Raw genomic sequence first — 18,186 nt, forward strand, 5'->3', positions numbered from 1 at the left:
TAGGCAACGAAAAAGAGCCCAATCACCTAAAGATTCCTCCCATTTGACGACAGAAAGGGCTATCACATTTCAAGTAATGTGTCAACCACAGCACCATCGTTGTCGTTAGTGTAACCGAGTGGCGAAGTCTGTACTTTTATTAAGTTTAGTGAAATGTGCTGGTTTGTTTTGAGCTGATTACTGCAACAGGACATGTTCGTACAATTATTTGAAACTGCAATACTACCGCATCGCCGCGAGGGGGGGCTGTTTTAGAGTACAACGTAAGTTACCGTAACTATACAAGTAAAACACCTTAAACGGAAATTAATGGGTATTAGTTATGTGGCGATAATTTAATCAAATCTAGATTCCCCCATGCATAATTGCAGTTTAAAGCGGTAATTTACTATTGTTATATGTGGAGGAATGTAAATTTGTAAAAATTACATTGGGTGTTCGTAATCTTTGGATTACGGTAACGAGCGGAGCCGTCGCGTTTGGCCTTCGCTCATCTCGGCAGCTCCGTACAATTCATTCAGGCAAATACAGACACCGACAGACAGGCTAAACAACGGACGCTCTTCCGAGCCGGGTAATCAAGAGGCTGGGTGTCCAAACTCAGACGAGCAGGTGTCCCACTCAAAGACGGAATCAGTGAACTCGTCATGGCGGATGTTGGTGATGTATTGATGTCGGTTTTGTCCTCAATTCGCGTTCCTAAGCCCGGGGATCGTGTCCACAAAGACGAATGCGCCCTGTCATTTTCCTCGCCGGTGAGCTATCTCCTATGTAAATCACAACGTCGGCTTAGCAACAGAGCAGATTTAATTTTATTATTTGCTTAGGCTCTTTTGTTTTAGTTTAGCATTTCATTCTGCCAGCACTATTCTACTTTAAAGTGCTGATTTTCTATATTTTTCTGTTTCAGCTAAGTAGCAAGCTAGCTTTAAGCTAAGCTAATAATGCACTGTAATGGAAACTTAGCTGCTCTAGCTTTTTAGCTAGCTACGTTGGTTTAACTGTCAAACTAGCAAACAAGCTAACTCAGACGTTTATGGTTACATCTCAGGTTGGGCTATTGATGATTTAATACAACTTTTGCTCCAAATGTCAATTGCTTTTCTACATGTTTTGTAATGGATGAACAAATTATCATGAGATGTTTCTGAGATGTAAAACTAGGTAAATTGACAGAAAAACTACAGCTATTGCCCTGATTACAGTAACTGATGCTTTGTCCTTAAGATGCATTCATTGGCTCCAACTGTGTTGATTGTGAAAGAAGACAAAAGTTGTAACAATTAACAATGCTTGTGTTTTCCCTCCAGGAGAGTGAAGGAGGCCTGTATGTGTGCATGAACAGTTTCCTGGGTTTTGGTAGTCAGTATGTGGACAGGATCCATGCTCGGTCTGGTCAGAGAGCTTACCTGCACATCACCCGGACTCGTAAGGCAAAGGTAAACTCGGATAATCAGCCCCCATCTGTGTATATTTAAACAACAATTGACACTCAAGCATTTTCCTTCCATGTTCAAATGATTTCATCACAAGACCCACCTGATCTCTTATGTTGTTGTCACAGAAGGAAGATGACAACAACTCAGGCTCTGGACACCCACCTAAGAAAAAGCCCACCAGATTGGCTATAGGTGAGAGCACTTGAGAACATTTACAATGGCATGCAAAAGTTTGTGCACCTGGTCAAAATTCTGTTACTGTGAATAGTTAAACAAGTAAAGGATAAGTCGGGTCCCTTACTCATAAAGCTTAAGATGAAAGATTTCTAATCATTGAATTTGTAAAATTGAAATATAGCAAATGTTTAAAATGGCAAAGGGAAAGTGTGTACATGGTCCCAAGCTTAACAGTGGGAGTTACGTCATTTCATAAAGTTCTGCCTCGTTTTTTGATCAGTATAGTCGGCATACTCTGTTCTAATGAAATCATACCACAAGTTGTTTTCAAAGTGCATTGGACTTGTTTAGATGTTCATTTGGAAGGTTCTGACACTGAATTTTGTATAGAGGACAAGTTTTCTTTTTATAACTTTTCTTTAAAGATGTCACTGACCCGTAAAACAGTGCACCACCACTTCAGTGTCTGCTAAGACCTCGGCAAGGTCTTTTGCTGTCGAATAGGACATTTAATTTGCCCTTCCAGTCATCTGTATTTCAAACCTTAAGTTGGCATCTACTATCCATGTTAATTGCCTTTTTATAACTACATTCCAATTATATTATTTCTATATACAGATGGTATGTTAGTGTTGCTGTGTTGAAACTAGAAAATCTGCGTGGTCTTTGTTTATTGTCAGTAATGTGTTTCATAAACTTGTCAATAACTTACAGTGAAGAAACTGCACTCCAACCACAGTAATCTCTGTTCTTTGTGCTTTGTGCAGTGCTGACAGGACTGTAAACAGAGTTGGAGTTGATCTTTAAGTCAGACTATGTTATGACTCTACTTCTGAATTACACTAAATAACTTTGTCTGATTAAGTTCTGTTTAAAACAGAAAAAATAAGTTTTGTATGTATTGACAAATTTATATGTAGGACATTGATGAATCTATAATGGTTTAACAGTGTCGGATGATATTAGTCCACCAATATGTTGTCGGCGCTCTAATGATGAGCAAACTTTGCTTAAAATGATTAAAGGTCATTTTTTTAATTCTAATTCGGCCTTTTTGTGATCAGTTTTTCTTCTACTTACTTGCAGTTTTAGTTTGTAACATCAGGATATCTATCGGCAGAAAGGCTAAAGGATATTCATGACTGGGTTTATATGACTGTAGAATAGAACATAAGAATCATTATGTTTTTATAACCTTAGTATGAGCCAGTAATTTCTACCGATGGTAGCAGGTCTTCATCTTTTCACAGCTGTATTTTCACTTTAGCCCAGTACAAACCACACAGGCTATAAACAGGGCCTCTGGCGTTTATAGCCACCACTGTAATGTCTCCCACACACGTTGGACGTGAGGATATACTGTGTTCATGCATCACTGCCATTTGTCCCAAAATCCTGCACACTGCTCCATTACTTGTTTACAGTATGAGCGATTCTGACTCTTGCATGCCATCATACACAAGTACTGGTTCTGAGAGGAGCACGTCTATCTCTTTTGCTATTTCTCTTCTGTCCAGGGATTGAAGGAGGTTTTGATGTGGAGCAGGAGCAATATGAGGAGGATGTGAAGGTGGTCATTTTGCCAGACAGACAGGAAGTGACTTCAGAGGACCTTGCCACGATGCCCGATGTTGTGAGAGAGCGGGTGAGCTATCTTGGCAATGGGCTTTTGTACAACATAAGAGCTGACATCAGCACACCTTCACAGTACCAAATATCATGTAGTCATGATAAAAAAAAAAAACATGGTTGTATTTGTTTTCAGTGATACAAGGACATAACTCAGAAGTTATTTCCACTGATATTTGGCAAGTTAGGCTTTATACAGTATATTGTAGATGTATTTTAAAATGTGAACAAAGTGCTATTGACAGGGATTAATGATATGCAAATGATCAACTTTGTTTGATTCAAAGATAAAGTAGCTGTGAAGTTTTATCATGAGCTCCTTCTCAAGTCTAATTTTTGCTGGTTGATTCATCTGCTGCTCATCTAGGTGTCTCTGTCAATGGCGGGTATCATGGCAGCCGACTCAGTGTCTCACACCTTACAAGTTCAACAGTGGGACGGAGAGGTGAGACAGGAGTCGAGGCATGCTGCTGACCTTAAACAGCTTGACAATGGAATCAAGATCCCTCCCAGGTGAAGTCACATCTGTTTGTTGAATGCAGCACAACCTACCGTGCAGTTTCTTGAAGTTTAATTAAAGTATTAAATGACCAATTCAAGCATCCAGGATATATATTGGTGTTCCATTTCATCGTTAAAAACCTCAAGGGGAGTGCAAAAGTGAAATATAACCTACGAATGAGTAGGTGTGTCTAAACTCTTGACTGGTCCTGGATGTCAGAGGATTTTATGTTCCATCTTCCTTCCTCCATTTTAGTGGCTGGCGGTGTGAGGTGTGTGATCTTCAGGAGAATATTTGGATGAACCTGACAGATGGCAAAGTGCTGTGTGGTCGAAGGTATTTTGATGGCTCAGGGGGCAACAACCATGCCCTGCTCCACTTCCAGGAGACGGGATACCCACTCGCCGTCAAACTTGGCACCATCACTCCTGATGGCGCTGGTAAGCACCAAGACTTGAATATTATTTTTTTCTGGGATAGAAATGTTCAATCTAGAGATTAAATCGGTGTACTCCGGTTGGTCTTTGAGAAGTGTGTAAATGTGTTGACTGTGTACACACGCCTGTGCATCAATTCCAGATGTTTACTCCTATGATGAGGACGACATGGTGCTGGATTCCAAGTTGCCAGAGCACCTATCTCACTTTGGCATTGACATGATGACCATGGAGAAAGTAAGTTTTGTGTTGATGCTGATTTTTAATGGAAATAGACATCGCAATTTTTTTTTGTTTTACTGTCCACTTATTGGCACTTTGCAAGCTGAAGACCTGTCCATTATTCTGTCTGGTCTGTCTCAATTTTCAGCATCAAATCAACTTCTTGTAGACGGACATGTAAGCCGCTTTCGGACTGTAGGAACCTTTGGCAGTTCTAATAACCTTTTAATCCGCGGGGCCGTTTTCTCCCGTGTTCGGACATACAGGAACTCGGGGCTTTCTCCCTTAGTTCCTATAACTATTTAGCTCCTTCTCCGAGGTCGGGTCTTTTCATAGTTCTTATAGAACGAATCTAACGGAGGTGTGTGGTGGTCGGTAGCTACGCCCCATGTCATGCTATCATGGCTGAAATGTTTACTCATACACGGACACAACCGGCGGGTGTTTAATAAGTTAAACTTACACTGGTCTCATTTGTCTGCAGCGCTCTGCTCTCCTTTCTTCCTTCATGAAATGAAAAAGTATCGTCTCCTGACTCTCTGTGAGCTTTTCCAGCCTCGATATTAGACGCCTGATGTGATTGTCCATGATTAATATCACCATCATGCAGATCATAAACACAGTGGCCTCCCCGCTCTCCATATTAGCTTCTTGGTGGTGTTTTTTCTACTCTCCTTACTTTTACCGTTTTGTTTTGTGTTTGAATGTAGCGCTAAACGGCTAACGGCTAACACGTCACTGAAGCAGACGGCTGCGCGCGGCGCATCAGTCCCGACCTGGTCCCGACTCATGTGCGAATGCAGACTGAAACAGTTCTGCTGGGGAAGGATAGTTATCAGAACGAAATTCGAGGAGGGTAGTTCTGATAACTACTTTCTTAGAACGGTCTGTCCAAAAGCGGCTATTGATACAGCAGGAGTGTTACAAATTTAGTTAGATGTAGTAGATTTTATTCTGACAGGCTCTGCTTCATAAAGCAGCCATTGATTATACGGTGATTCTACAGGGATCTAAGTTTCAGCTGCAGCATTTGAGACTCAATAGTGCTGAAAAAAACATTTTCTTGTTGACGTATAAATGGCCAGTTTTCCGTCTGGTTCACTCCCTGATTTTATTGTCATCTGCTTTTTGAAAGCATATATGGATTGTATTTTATATTAAAAGTTTATTCTAGTGTCACAGCTACACAGTACAGCAGTAATGCGTTACGTTTCATATTTAGCAACTTTCTGAGTTTTTGTTACAAACGCCTGTATGTTCTCGGATTCCCTGCTGCCATTCATTTCTTTGCCAGCTGTGTCTCATTGTGCAGAGTAGGATTACATAGTTTTTGATGTGTGTACCTCTTGCTGTGCACTATAATGTGGTTTGTTGTCTTGCTAGTGTTTTTCTGCACACACTTAATGATGTGGCACAGGCGGGGTGTTGAAATAGTGCTACAATGGAGCAGAAGATGGATTGTAGCACTTTGATTTTGGAGTTGTTTATTTTCCACATCTGCCTGCTCTCATTACTACCACATTCCCACGCATTGTGCTCATCATTCTTTATATGTCGGGACCATATGTTGGGAAGAATTTCATCCTCCTCCCTCCATATTCTTTATTCTTTTATCCCTTCAATTCTCAGACTGAGCGGACAATGACAGAGTTGGAGATTGCTGTGAACCAGCGTGTAGGGGAGTGGGAGGTGATTCAGGAGTCTGGTACCACTCTGCGGCCCCTGTTTGGCCCCGGCCTGACTGGTATGAAGAACCTGGGAAACAGCTGCTACCTCAATTCTGTCATGCAAGTGCTCTTCACCGTCCCAGACTTCCAGAGCAAGTCAGTACTCCCTGTTATGTATTTTTTACCATCCTCATCAAACTGAAGGGAAATAGTTATTCACGCTTACCTGTGATCAATATAGATTATATCCTTGTATCCCTGCCTTCCAGGTATGTGTCTAACATCGGCAAGATAATTGATGAAGCACCAAGTGACCCAACCCAGGACTTCAAAACCCAAGTGTGAGTGTCCTCGTGATGATAAGCCTCCAAGTCTGGGTTGCATTGTTGTTGTTTTTTAAAGTGCTACATGAGTAAAGTTTAATGTGAAATTCCTCCATTACTATGAGATACCCAAAACCACCCCTCAGAGGATTTAGGGGAGATTTTCCACCCATCTGTTTGTAAAAATGTTTAGAGGATCAGCATTTGACAAGATGTGTGAACATAGTAGCAAATCTTCCGGAGCATTTACTGTCGGTGAGCAAGCACACACATCGATGCATGTTACCAACCCATTCTTCTTTCTACTGATCAATATGTTGCTTTCGATTTGCTCGTTGCTATTGTGGATATGTTCAGATTCATGTGGTATTGATATCAACGTAACAAGAAGCCTCATCTGCTATTCGTCTCATGTTGTAAAGAAAACACAGCAACTATCGCAGCATCATTTCTGCATCATATCCTGAGCCACTTTCCCCTGCACCTCCTGCATCGCACTTTTAGCCGTCGCAGTGCATCTCCAGCAGCAGATCTCTCATTGTGTAACACGTGTGTGAACAGTAACTGTTGAAAAAAGGTCCAGACCAGATCATCGGCACATTCTCGTCAAACTCTGTTGCTGTTCGTGTGTGAAAACTACTTAATAGAGCAATTCTTCACACTAACCCTCGCAGCTTTTCCAACAATACGTACAGCATAAATACACACACACATACTCGCAGTCTGTCAGCCACAATGTTGATTATAAAATCCTTTGCAAGCAACTGTCGCTTCAAATGAGACATTTTGCGTTTAATTTTCTTAATCAAAACACTTTTTTTTTTTTTATCAGAGGGACTTACAAAGACTCCCGGCTTCATGTCATTTTAGCTCTGTGCCGTCGCTGTAGAGAAGAGCTTTGCTTCATCTTCGTCCTGATGAAAGTAATTACTGCTGGATACAGCCATTAATTTCACAAATTGATTAAATTCTCATTCACAAAGTCCCATTTCAATATCATTTCGGTTAGGGATATTTTAGAAACAAAACCATTTTAATCTCAGATATGAAAGAGAAGAACACCTGCACTTCTTTGTGAAACGAATGGATATGAAGTCCCACTTTCAGAGGAATAGGCATGTATTAAAAGATTGATTTGGGATTGCATGGGTCTACATCGGATCCGATTTGATATATTCCACTGTCAGACATGAGATGTATTACACTGAGGTAATTCATTTTGCACTAAACTCTCACGATTTTACTTGCCCTAAAATCCTCATATATTGGAATCTACCTGGGATGATACATAGCCTAATTTGAAACGATCGTTTAAACGGAAACGAATGTGCTGTACAAATGCGTTTTTATTTACACAAGAAAACCTCTTTCATGTTTAGACACACCGACATGCCATTTAAAAACCAAAAATACATCAAGGCCTATGCCCAGATCCTCCTCCTCCTCTGAGAGTGTCTGGTAATCTGTTGGATTTGCATTGATGTGAGCTGTTTTTCCTTCATCATAGAGCCAAGCTTGGTTATGGTCTGTTGTCGGGAGAATATTCCAAACCAGCACCAGACCCTGGAGATGAAAATGGTGCATCTGAACCAAGGGTAAGACCAAACTTCCCAGTCACAGTGGGCTTGCAAGTCTAAGTTTACAGATATTCTTGACTTAATTTGGGATTCATTCTTAAAGGATAAGACCGGTTTTTTGACATTGGGCCCTTGATTTCACATTATAACATGATGTTCTACTCACCCCTGCGTGTTGTTGAACATTTGGAGCTGTTCCGAAGATATTCGCGAGGCGTCTGGCTGCTCTCTTGAGATATTCGGCCATGAAACGGTTTCCTATGGGCAAGCTTATACAGGCACAAACTATGCTGTTTATAATTTATTAATTACTCTACACTAGCACTGATAACGTGGAGGTGCATCGCTTACTTAAAAAAATCCGGGTTACTAATTGTGAATTTTAGCCGAATGAATAAATAGGCAGCAGGTCTGTGGGCTGCCTGTGGCAGTAGCACGACGAGGACGTCAGTAACACCCACTTTACGACAAAAAAATCAAAATTACAATAACCCGGATTTTTTTAAGTAAGCGACGCACCTCCACGTTATCAGTGCTAGTGTAGAGTAATTAATAAATTATAAACAGCATAGTTTGTGCCTGTATAAGCTTGCCCATAGGAAACCGTTTCATGGCCGAATATCTCAAGAGAGCAGCCAGACGCCTCGCGAATATCTTCGGAACAGCTCCAAATGTTCAACAACAAGCAGGGGTGAGTAGAACATCATGTTATAATGTGAAATCAAGGGCCCAATGTCAAAAAACCGATCTTATCCTTTAAGAAATTAGCAAGACCGGAGCTTAATGACTCTAATATGAACCCAATAGCTCCCTCCATTGACTAATCTCGCTGTTTGTGTTTTTCTTGCAGGGAGACCAAATCGGAATAGCACCACAAATGTTTAAAGCACTTGTTGGACGGGGCCACCCAGAGTTTTCCACCAATCGACAACAGGATGCTCAGGAGTTTTTATTGCACTTCATAAACATGGTGGAGGTAAAGCTTCACTCTCATTCTTCTCATCTCGTGTGTTGTTAGTCCTCTTCTTTTAGACAAGTCTCCTTCTTTTTTTTTTTTTTCCTTACAGAGGAACTGTCGCTCTGGGCAAAACCCATCGGAAGCCTTCAGGTTCCTCGTGGAGGATAGGATTGTGTGTCAGCAAACACTAAAGGCCAAGTACACACAGCGGGTGGATTACATCGTACAGCTGCCCGTGCCCATGGACCAGGCTACCAATACAGGTGAGGAACTGAAAGGCTTCAATGTCCAACTCAGCCCTCAGATTTCTATATGATTAGCAGTGTGAGCTCTTCTCACCATTGAGAACAAAATCAAAGCCTGCAGGTTTAGAGGTTTAGTCCATAAATGTACTTCATTTGGCAGCAGTTCACCAGGAGGTTCGGAAACTAAATAAAACCGTCATGACTGATCTGCATGTGTTAGATTGATGGTCTGCCCCTTTTTAGTATCTAGCATTTTTATTCATCTCGTGCATTTATTCACAGAGGAGCTGCAGGAGGCGGAGCGCCGCCGTGATGAGGGCGACTCATCAACACCTGCAGTGCGTGCGCAGATCCCCTTCACAGCTTGCATGGCGGCTCTCAGTGAACCAGAGGTCCTGACAGACTTCTGGAGCTCGGCTGTTCAAGCCAAGACCACAGCTACCAAGTAGGGAAACAGACGGTCGCTCTCAGACTGAAAGTGGTCAAATTGGAACTAATTTTAAAATGTTTGCATTTTTTAAATTCTTTAATTAATGTTAGATTTTTGTGTAATTCCTCAGAACAACCCGCTTTGCCTCTTTCCCCGACCACCTGGTTATCCAGATTAAGAAGTTCACCTTTGGCCTCGACTGGGTGCCCAAGAAACTGGGTGAGAAAAAATACTGTTTAGTGTTTTTGTTGGAAACATTGAGCATTTTTCTTGCACAGTTAGGAATATATGCACAGGAAGGTAAAGCCACAAATGTGTTTTTAAACCTCCTGAAACTTATACAGAACTGCTTCTCAAAGAGTTTTAATGCTTGTCTCCTTTGCTGCACCTCTTAGAATTTCTTATACAGGGAGAAAAATGCTTTGGCTCATGGTTATTTCTCGGTACTAATCACAGTTTTACTGGACGCAGACTGAATCCCTCTTTAGACAGAAGATAGAAAGCATTGATGACATTCATTCACACATCACTCACTTATTTGTTTTGCTTATTTCAGACACCAAAGTGCAGCGAAGAGCCACGATCCACATGCTAATAGTGTGTGATCAGATACAAATGCATAAAGTGCTCGTATTATTAAACTCTGTATATGTGCAGAAACTTCTTGCAGTTAAATTGATTTATTTATATATAATATATGTATATAATTATAATAGTTCATTCTAGTATGAGAATGAGAATCAGCTGCACCATATTAAAGGTCTAAATCCTAACAATACAGTTCTTTTTTCATAAAAACTCACTTTAAAATCAAGCTAACGTACATTGTCTTGAATGATATGTTGAATAGGAGCACTTTAAAACATTGATACATGGTCAGACGGAGAGCAGAGGCTGCAGCCACAGCTTGAGTGCTCTTATGTACGGTCATGTCCTTCGTTTGGATCAGACGATGTGAAAGAAAACAACTCGGCGCTGTTAATGGTTTAGTAACGGGATTCTTCTGTACTGCAGATGTGAGCATCGACGTTCCTGATACTCTGGATCTGAGTGCGCTGCGTGCAACCGGCCAGCAGCCGGGGGAGGAGCTTCTACCAGAGGTGGCCCCGCCCCCACTCATGACCCCAGATGTGGAGGTTAAAGGTATCCTGGGTTCCTATGGCAACGACGAGGACGACTCACTCTACTCCCCACTGCTATGTCAGTCTGTCTGTCATTTCTGCTCTTTTCCTTCTTCTGAGACTCTTATTCGTCCACATTCATCTCCTTCTTTTCCTTTTTCTGCCCCTTTCTGTTTTCATGAGTCTGTCCGTTGCCTTATTTGAGTTGATTCGTTTTACGTTCAAAGTAAAGAAGTGGTATCCTAATGCAGGATATGAACTCACTTTTATATTATTTATACCATTTTGTTCTTTTTGATTTATTTTTTATCAGGGTTTCTTCTTTATTTCTACACATTTTGGTTTAAACGCTGATAAACAAGCAAACCATCTAAATTCCATTTTCTCAATGTACATCCAAGTAATTCAACTCCTTCCTCTCAACTCTCTCTCAGCTCCAGTTCTCGATGACTCCACTGTGTCCCAGTTGTGTGAAATGGGATTCCCACTGGAGGCTTGCAGGAAAGCGGTGTACTACACTGGGAACACTGGAATTGATGCTGCCATGAACTGGATCATGAGCCACATGGATGATCCAGGTGTGTGGAAAGTGTGAATTTAGCAGACATTAGTCAAACTGACCACTCCTGTCAGTCTTCATGTGTTCTTCCTCTGATTGGCTGCAGACTTTTCGGCACCCCTGGTGTTGCCAGGCTGCAGCTCCGGACCCGGCACCACACCCACAGAGAGCCTGTCTGAGGAGCACCTGGCAACAATCGTTTCCATGGGCTTCAGTCGAGATCAGGCAACCAAAGCGCTCCGAGCAACGGTTAGATTCCAACTCTATCCAGTTAAACATGGGAATTTGACCTCTTTTTTTCCCCCCCGTTATTCTAACATAAGTGTTCAGTAACATCGTTTCATGTTGAAGTTGTATTACTTTGAAATAGAGATGTTTGACCTAAAGGCTTTCTTCATTAGCCACCACAATTTTATCAACATGGGCACCAAATGCTTTTAAAAGCTGCGTAGAACCGGTCGTTGGAAACGTTCCCACTGACCACCTTAAAAACTGCGTCCTGTGACGTCAGCCAGTCACTGTGTTGTATAAATAGCTGCAGGTCATGATGAACCTCACTCCTCATTATTAAGATAAGCAGAGCTTTAGTTAGAAGGAAAGGATATCTCTGAGTACTAATCTTGACGGTTGAATTATGTTTAACATATGGTTTATTATAGAAGTAAACGTGTCTACGGTTTTAAACATCAACTCAGTGAAGCTAAATGCTGATGGACTTTCTCCACAGAAGTGACTTCAGCAGTTTTTGGCCCTCAAACAAAAAGCTCATATTTCACTCTTGATTTTCTTTTGTCAGTGGCGTCCATCACATATTAGTCTTAACCGACATTTGTTACAGAGTAACATCCTGGACCGGGCTGTGGACTGGATCTTCTCTCACCTGGATGACCTGGAGTCCATGGATGTGTCTGAAGGAGGTCGCTCGGCTGCAGAGAGCGAGGGTGGCAGGGAGCCTCCACCTGGGCCTCGCGTCAGAGATGGACCAGGCAGTGAGTTCACCCTTAGAAACCTAGAAAACTAGATATTACCAGCTTTTTGTAATGTTTTGTTTTATCGTTGGAACTAAACTCATGTTATCTTCTTTCTCCAGAGTACGAGCTGTTCGCATTCATCAGTCACATGGGGACGAGCACCATGTGTGGCCACTACGTCTGTCACATCAAGAAGGACCAGCAGTGAGTGTTTCGAACTTTAAAGGATGTCCAGCAGAGGGGGGGACTTCACTGAGAGCAGTATTGCTTTCGTGTCTAGCATTTAAAAAGGAGGCTGAATACTAAAAAGAGAGTTACCAGCAGTTAAAAACGATTTATTTTATGCGGTTTCTGTTCTGTAATTGGTAGTTAATTTACTAGATTTATCATATCAGGGTAAATATCTTATCAGTTGCGTTGAAATAAAGTAAAGTTGCTTGTTCAAAGACGGCCCAGCAGGGGGCACCATACTCCAGGTCTAAAATAAAATTCATTGGAAATCAACCCTTATCTACTTGTGTTCAACCTGTTGAATATGTCATAGTTTAACACGCACACACACACCAGATTTGTGCTATATTTTGTTAATATATCTGCTGTTATTCATTTGGTTGATGGACTCTGTGTGCTTTGTGCTTCACAGGTGGGTCATCTTCAACGATCAGAAGGTGTGTGCTTCTGAGAAACCTCCCAAAGACTTGGGGTACCTTTACTTCTACCGCAGAGTTGCTGAATGAGACAAAGGAACGTTTCACTTCAAGAGAAAAAGAAGACACGTGGATGCTAACAAATACACGACGGCAAGCTCTTACAAATGTCCTGGCACGCTTCACAACTGACAAAAGTGTAAATAAATGTCTCAGATTGCATATATATACACAGCTGGATGAATTGGGGCAGATGTACAGATAAGGTGTTTTTGGGGGTACAGCTGTTTCTTTTGATCCACTGACGGGCCTGTTCAGAGAGCGGATTCGGGTTGTTACCAGGGCAACTTTGCTGAGTAAAACTGAAAACCACCTGCGACCCGTTTGAGCATGAGGTTTTACTCAAAAATGTTTAGATAATTCAGAAAACCTGCTTTAGGGAACAAACCTAAAAAATTAAAGGGACTTTGACTGCTGAGTCCATTCACTCCTTATTGATCATTTTCCTCAACTGTCACCGTTAATCAATCCCGACTATTGATTTCCACTGCAATCGGTAGTCACTGCCGTTCAGGCCCCTGTTGCTTTACCGGCTTGGCGTCACGACTTCATCTAGACACAGCCACCCCTACCTGTTCTAATGCGGAAGTAAAAAAAAAACGATCCAACATCCAACATCCACCACAAAAGGGGGAAAAAAATGTCTGTTAAGCTGAAAAAAATTTACAAATGTCACAAAAAAAAACTAAAAAACACCAAAAGAACCTTTTTTTTTTTTTCTTTCTTTCTTTCTTTAAAGTTTGGTATGGATAATAACTGGGTGATTCATGTTTTATTTTGTTTTTATTTTAAAAACAAATGCTTTGTTACTACTGCTGTGACGAATAAAGAGTTGTCTTTCTGTCATTGCGTCTTGTTCTTCTTCTGTTACCTCCAGCTCGCCGCTTTTTCTAGTTTTCCATCTTGTGATTTCCGTATCGTGGTGAAATTAAATTAGCGATGACTGAAAGCATGTTCTCAGTGAGAGTCTATCACAGTTAATATGTGCAGTTAAGGTGTTTGTGTTTTTTCAACCTTCATGCTGAGCTTACTTCAGCTTTATCTGGGAGCTGTGTTCAAATTACCAGGCCAAGATTGCAAGAAAGCAGCTATGAAGAGTAAACCCACAAAAAGCTGGGTTTGCATTGGCCTACAACTTTCCAAAGTGCTGGTTTCTCTTTAGGTCTCTTCCGCCTTCTAGAGGTTTTGCATCTTTGCAGACTTGTTTTCCGTCGAAGTGAAGCACAGAGAGGATGAGGAAAGATTTTTCCCTTCAAAAAACTGCATAAAAGATATCTCTGCTTTTTAATTAAGGTAAGATTAAGAGTTTGTATTTGTAAAATCAAATTAAAGAGTTTTAATGTAACTTCTGGGGCCGCTTTTGTTATCGATTTCAAGGACAAACGTGCAATTTTGACAAGGTATGAAATGCCTCATGTTTGTTTTCCCCTTAACGCGGCTTAACTAAGAGATTAAGTTTAAATCTCTTAACTCTTTTAAACAAACATGGACAAGAAAAATGTATTAACAAATGCCTTTTAGCCGTTCGTGTTACTCTCAGGGTCAAATTAAAGCATCAAAAATTAATTTCAACACACGTTCTTTGCTGACGATTGATTGATTCTGTTGTAATTTTGTCCAGAGTGGTGGAATTGTCGCTTTGAAATGACAAAATAGTCAATCTGTTCGTCCTACTGAAATCATGATGTAAACTTTTTCAAATCTAAAACTATTTTAAAGAACTTGGATCGAGATTCATGAGTGAAATATATTTATCAGAATTTCTCAGATTAACTTTCTTTAACGGCAGAAAAGAATAATTAAACAAAACTTCCTGCAAACCCTTTTCCTTTTTTTGATGCACGATCAGATGAATTTGCAGCAGCTCGACCGGAAGCATCTTAAAATGCATCATTGATCAAGTACATTAAAAGGGGCCACGGCGTGTGTTGGAATTTTTGTTTTTAGTGTTCTAAGCCTACACAGAAAGATTTGGTTATTTTTCAGCATAAGAAACAAAGGAAGGAAGGAAGTAGAGAAGGAGCTTGGTGGTAAGGGATCACATGTTTTCTTGGTAAAGTGCTCATCTCAAACAGAAGCTTTGTGTGGTCTATGTATAAAATGGATGAAGTGCTCTCTTTCGTGCTCTGAACTACTGCATTTACTTTCTTTCTGTCATGATTTTGCCTCAACAGAAGAGTGTATTTGTGTCAGACCCGACCTTCAGAATGAAGACCATTGTGTGGTTTTGGTTTGGTGAGTGAGTCTATTCCTTAAAAACAGTAAATAATCATGTAAAATAAAGTGTTAGTTCGTTATATGTCCCTTGTGTTGCCAATACCTTTTAATAAGCAAAAGAATTATGGATAAAATTGGCTATAGTTTGTGTTTTACTTTACCAAAAAATGTTATCCTCTCTCTACAGTGCTGGGTGCTCTCTCTGCAGCAGGTGAAGTTTATGTCGCGGAAGTTGGAAAGAAAGCTACTTTGAATTGTGGGGTCATGGTCTTCAGGTCAAATCTGGAGTGGCGTAAAAATAATGTGAAGATTATATCTCAGAGCTACACTGGCTTCACTTCTAAAGGTACTCACAAGAATGGACAGACTTTTGTAAACTGTCACCATATCAGTAAGTTAATATAAAGTTGCATAATTATATATGTACTCTCCATTAGGCAACTCTGAAATTTCAAAAAGGTCCAGAATAAAGCAAGATATACAGCTGGAAATCTCCTCGGTGATAGAAACAGATGCTGGAGAGTTCACTTGTACAGCAGATCGGAGCACCCATACACATACACTCGTTGTGGTCAGAGGTAAGTAGCAAACCCAGGTTTAAAGTAAGATTATGAGCAATTTTTTTCCATTCAATGGAGCACTGTGAGTGTTTAACAAAACACTCACAGTGCTCAGTGATAAACAGACTGAAAAGCAGCGTAATGAATGTGAATGTGAAAACTGTTTATGATCACAGGTTCATTATAATGCAGACGATGAATGCATCAGTTAAAAATCTGCTGCTTTACACACATGTAACATTCGAATAGAGTCACCGTGGCACTCAAGAAGCTGAAGGAGTCATAAGAGAAAGATTTAAAATGGGCAAAATAAAAACAGAAGAGGCTAAAAAAAGACTAGTTACTGTGTACCTAAAGATTGTTTTAAAATCTGGGTCAACATTGCTGTTTCTTTATTCCTCAGCTTTTTAGATTCCCACAGCTTTAATTTTCATCACACCCAATCTGTTGAAAGTTTATTCTAACTGAAACCGAATTGAAAGATGCCCAAACAGCAGTTTTCAGATGCTGAATAAGATGCATTTCTTGTGACGGTTACATGTAGTAGTTTATTTCTCACTCTGTAAAAGTATCACCATTTCTCCATCAATGCCTCACACATTATATTTCAGTTTTATTCATGATATCATCCTGTCAAGTGCGGTTCTCTTCTCTCTTTGTGACGCTCACTGCATCCTGTCCATTGTCCCCCTCTGTGCCAGTCTGGATTGAGCCATCGGCGAATCTCGAGGTGGGCAGTAAGGTTACGCTTCACTGTCAAGCAAAAGGTCTGGACCCAAGCCCTACAGTGCAGTGGCAGGGGCCAGATGGTTCCTTATCCGCTTCAGTTCTCGACCCTGTCGCTGTCTCACATGATGGGACCTGGCAGTGTGTGGTGACCATAAAAGAAAAGAAATTCTTATTTTCGCAGTCTCTGTCTGTGAGAGGTGGGGTGCTTAGACTTGTTCATGAAACTTCTTGTATATGTTGGTATCACCATAGAATATATATGTACCCAAAAGGGAAAGAAATTTGTTTTTAATTTTTCAGCTTTTGAAACTACAACTTCTACAACACCGCCCAAATCCCAAAAGCCGAAGGACAACAGTAAGTCTGCTCGCACCGAGCGTACAAACCTTCACACCAGCTCACGTATAAGACAGTTCTAAAAGTTCCTTAAAAGTTTTTTGTCTTTGCTCAGAAACTGTGATTGACCGTCAGCCTGATGTCATCATGAGGCCGTTTCTGGGCCTCAAGTTGTGGGTGTGGATTGCACTTGGAGTTGGCTGCCTGGTTCTGATCCTCCTGATCATCTTTGTCATTATCATGTGCACGAGGATCAGAAGAAAGAAGGTAAACGAGGAAAATCACTCAAAGAATTTTCATTTGCTGCCATAACAATTGAAATGGGAGGGTGGATGGAAGATAAATGGTTTCTGGAGACAACAAAAAGGTGTAATTACGCTTTTTTTTCCTGCTCTTTCTGCAGAAGAAATTTCTAAGGATCAAGCATGCCCAACAATCACAGAGGCCCAAGAAGTATTGCCAGTGTCACCAGTAAATGTTCCTAACTTTCCTCCATCAATTGAAAAATCCCTCTCTCCAGTAATATCTTCTCACTTTCTTTCAGATGCTTTTTAATAGAATCGGCTCACTTTATATGTCTGGCTGTTTGACCTTCGTTTTTCTCTGTGGCTTTTACCGAGCAATTCATTATTGTGTTGTAATTAGTGTGAAAACTTCTCCTCTTTGCTCTCTTTATCACAGCCAAACAGCTGCAGCGAAACCGCAGCAAGGACGCCGGAGAGAGAAGCCATCAGCCCTCCCGCTCCAGGCTTACTAACGGAGTGGCATGAAAGGCAGAGAGGAGAAAGGAAAGATGATGAGTAACAAAGAATGAAAGAAAGGAAAGGAGAAAGAGAATTAGATGGAGATCGAGAGAAGGAGAGAGCAAGCGAAAGACAACGGCGGAGTGAATGTGGCATGAATGTAAATGAGTGTTTGAATGTTCTGCATGAAAATACAATCAAATGTAATGCTGGAGGCACTTTGAGCTTTTTCAGCAGATATAACCACTGAACTTTTCACAGGATCTTTCTCCGTCTTTTGCCTCATTCCCTAATCACCAAGCCCTGACCCCGGCGTCCACCTCAGCATCTGTTTGATGTGTCAGTCTCTTCCTTATGTTGCGTTTTTTAATGATTTTTTTTGCCCACTTGAACCACCCTGCCTGCCTGCCTGGTTATTCTTACAGCAACTTAACATTTTATAAGGTCTTTTTGTGTATGTGATGTTTGCCTATTTGTTTTGCCATTTTTGTGAATTAATAAAAATATCAAAGTATCGCATCAAAATGTTGTCTTTTTTTATCCTAAAACAAAAATTATACCCAAATGCAAGGTCCTTGTATCAGACAGTATTACACATCACTACGCGCAGCACAGTCCTCTGAACATGCATTATTTC

The 18,186-nt window shown here is 40.9% G+C and overlaps 2 protein-coding genes across 4 annotated transcripts; both read left to right on the forward strand.

Moving 5' to 3' along the window:
* The first annotated feature begins 468 nt into the window (after positions 1-468).
* On the forward strand, positions 469-13,810 carry usp5 (ubiquitin specific peptidase 5 (isopeptidase T)). 2 transcript variants are annotated; one of them, XM_075465829.1, is made up of 20 exons: positions 469-755; positions 1,311-1,439; positions 1,565-1,631; positions 3,134-3,261; positions 3,613-3,758; positions 4,003-4,187; positions 4,327-4,421; positions 6,036-6,229; positions 6,343-6,414; positions 7,904-7,991; positions 8,824-8,949; positions 9,041-9,194; positions 9,459-9,621; positions 9,737-9,825; positions 10,621-10,806; positions 11,162-11,305; positions 11,393-11,535; positions 12,125-12,275; positions 12,377-12,461; positions 12,901-13,810. In XM_075465829.1, the coding sequence occupies exons 1-20, from the start codon at positions 648-650 to the stop codon at positions 12,992-12,994; spliced, it is 2,547 nt and encodes an 848-aa protein (XP_075321944.1). In that variant the 5' UTR covers positions 469-647; the 3' UTR covers positions 12,995-13,810. The 2 variants fall into 2 exon arrangements, with proteins under 2 accessions (XP_075321944.1, XP_075321945.1); XM_075465830.1 differs by having other exon boundaries at positions 470-755; positions 10,621-10,749.
* A 277-nt stretch (positions 13,811-14,087) lies between these two features.
* Positions 14,088-18,052, forward strand: cd4-2.1 (CD4-2 molecule, tandem duplicate 1). 2 transcript variants are annotated; one of them, XM_075466712.1, is made up of 9 exons: positions 14,088-14,257; positions 15,139-15,199; positions 15,369-15,527; positions 15,619-15,759; positions 16,443-16,667; positions 16,771-16,827; positions 16,904-17,073; positions 17,210-17,277; positions 17,488-18,052. In XM_075466712.1, exons 2-9 carry the CDS (start codon positions 15,172-15,174, stop codon positions 17,561-17,563), a joined length of 924 nt encoding a protein of 307 aa, XP_075322827.1. In that variant the 5' UTR covers positions 14,088-14,257; positions 15,139-15,171; the 3' UTR covers positions 17,564-18,052. The 2 variants fall into 2 exon arrangements, with proteins under 2 accessions (XP_075322827.1, XP_075322828.1); XM_075466713.1 differs by having other exon boundaries at positions 14,091-14,257; positions 16,922-17,073.
* Positions 18,053-18,186: the final 134 nt, after the last annotated feature.

The sequence above is a fragment of the Odontesthes bonariensis genome, chromosome 5 (genome assembly GCF_027942865.1).
Source record: "Odontesthes bonariensis isolate fOdoBon6 chromosome 5, fOdoBon6.hap1, whole genome shotgun sequence".
Taxonomy (NCBI): Eukaryota; Metazoa; Chordata; class Actinopteri; order Atheriniformes; family Atherinopsidae; genus Odontesthes; species Odontesthes bonariensis.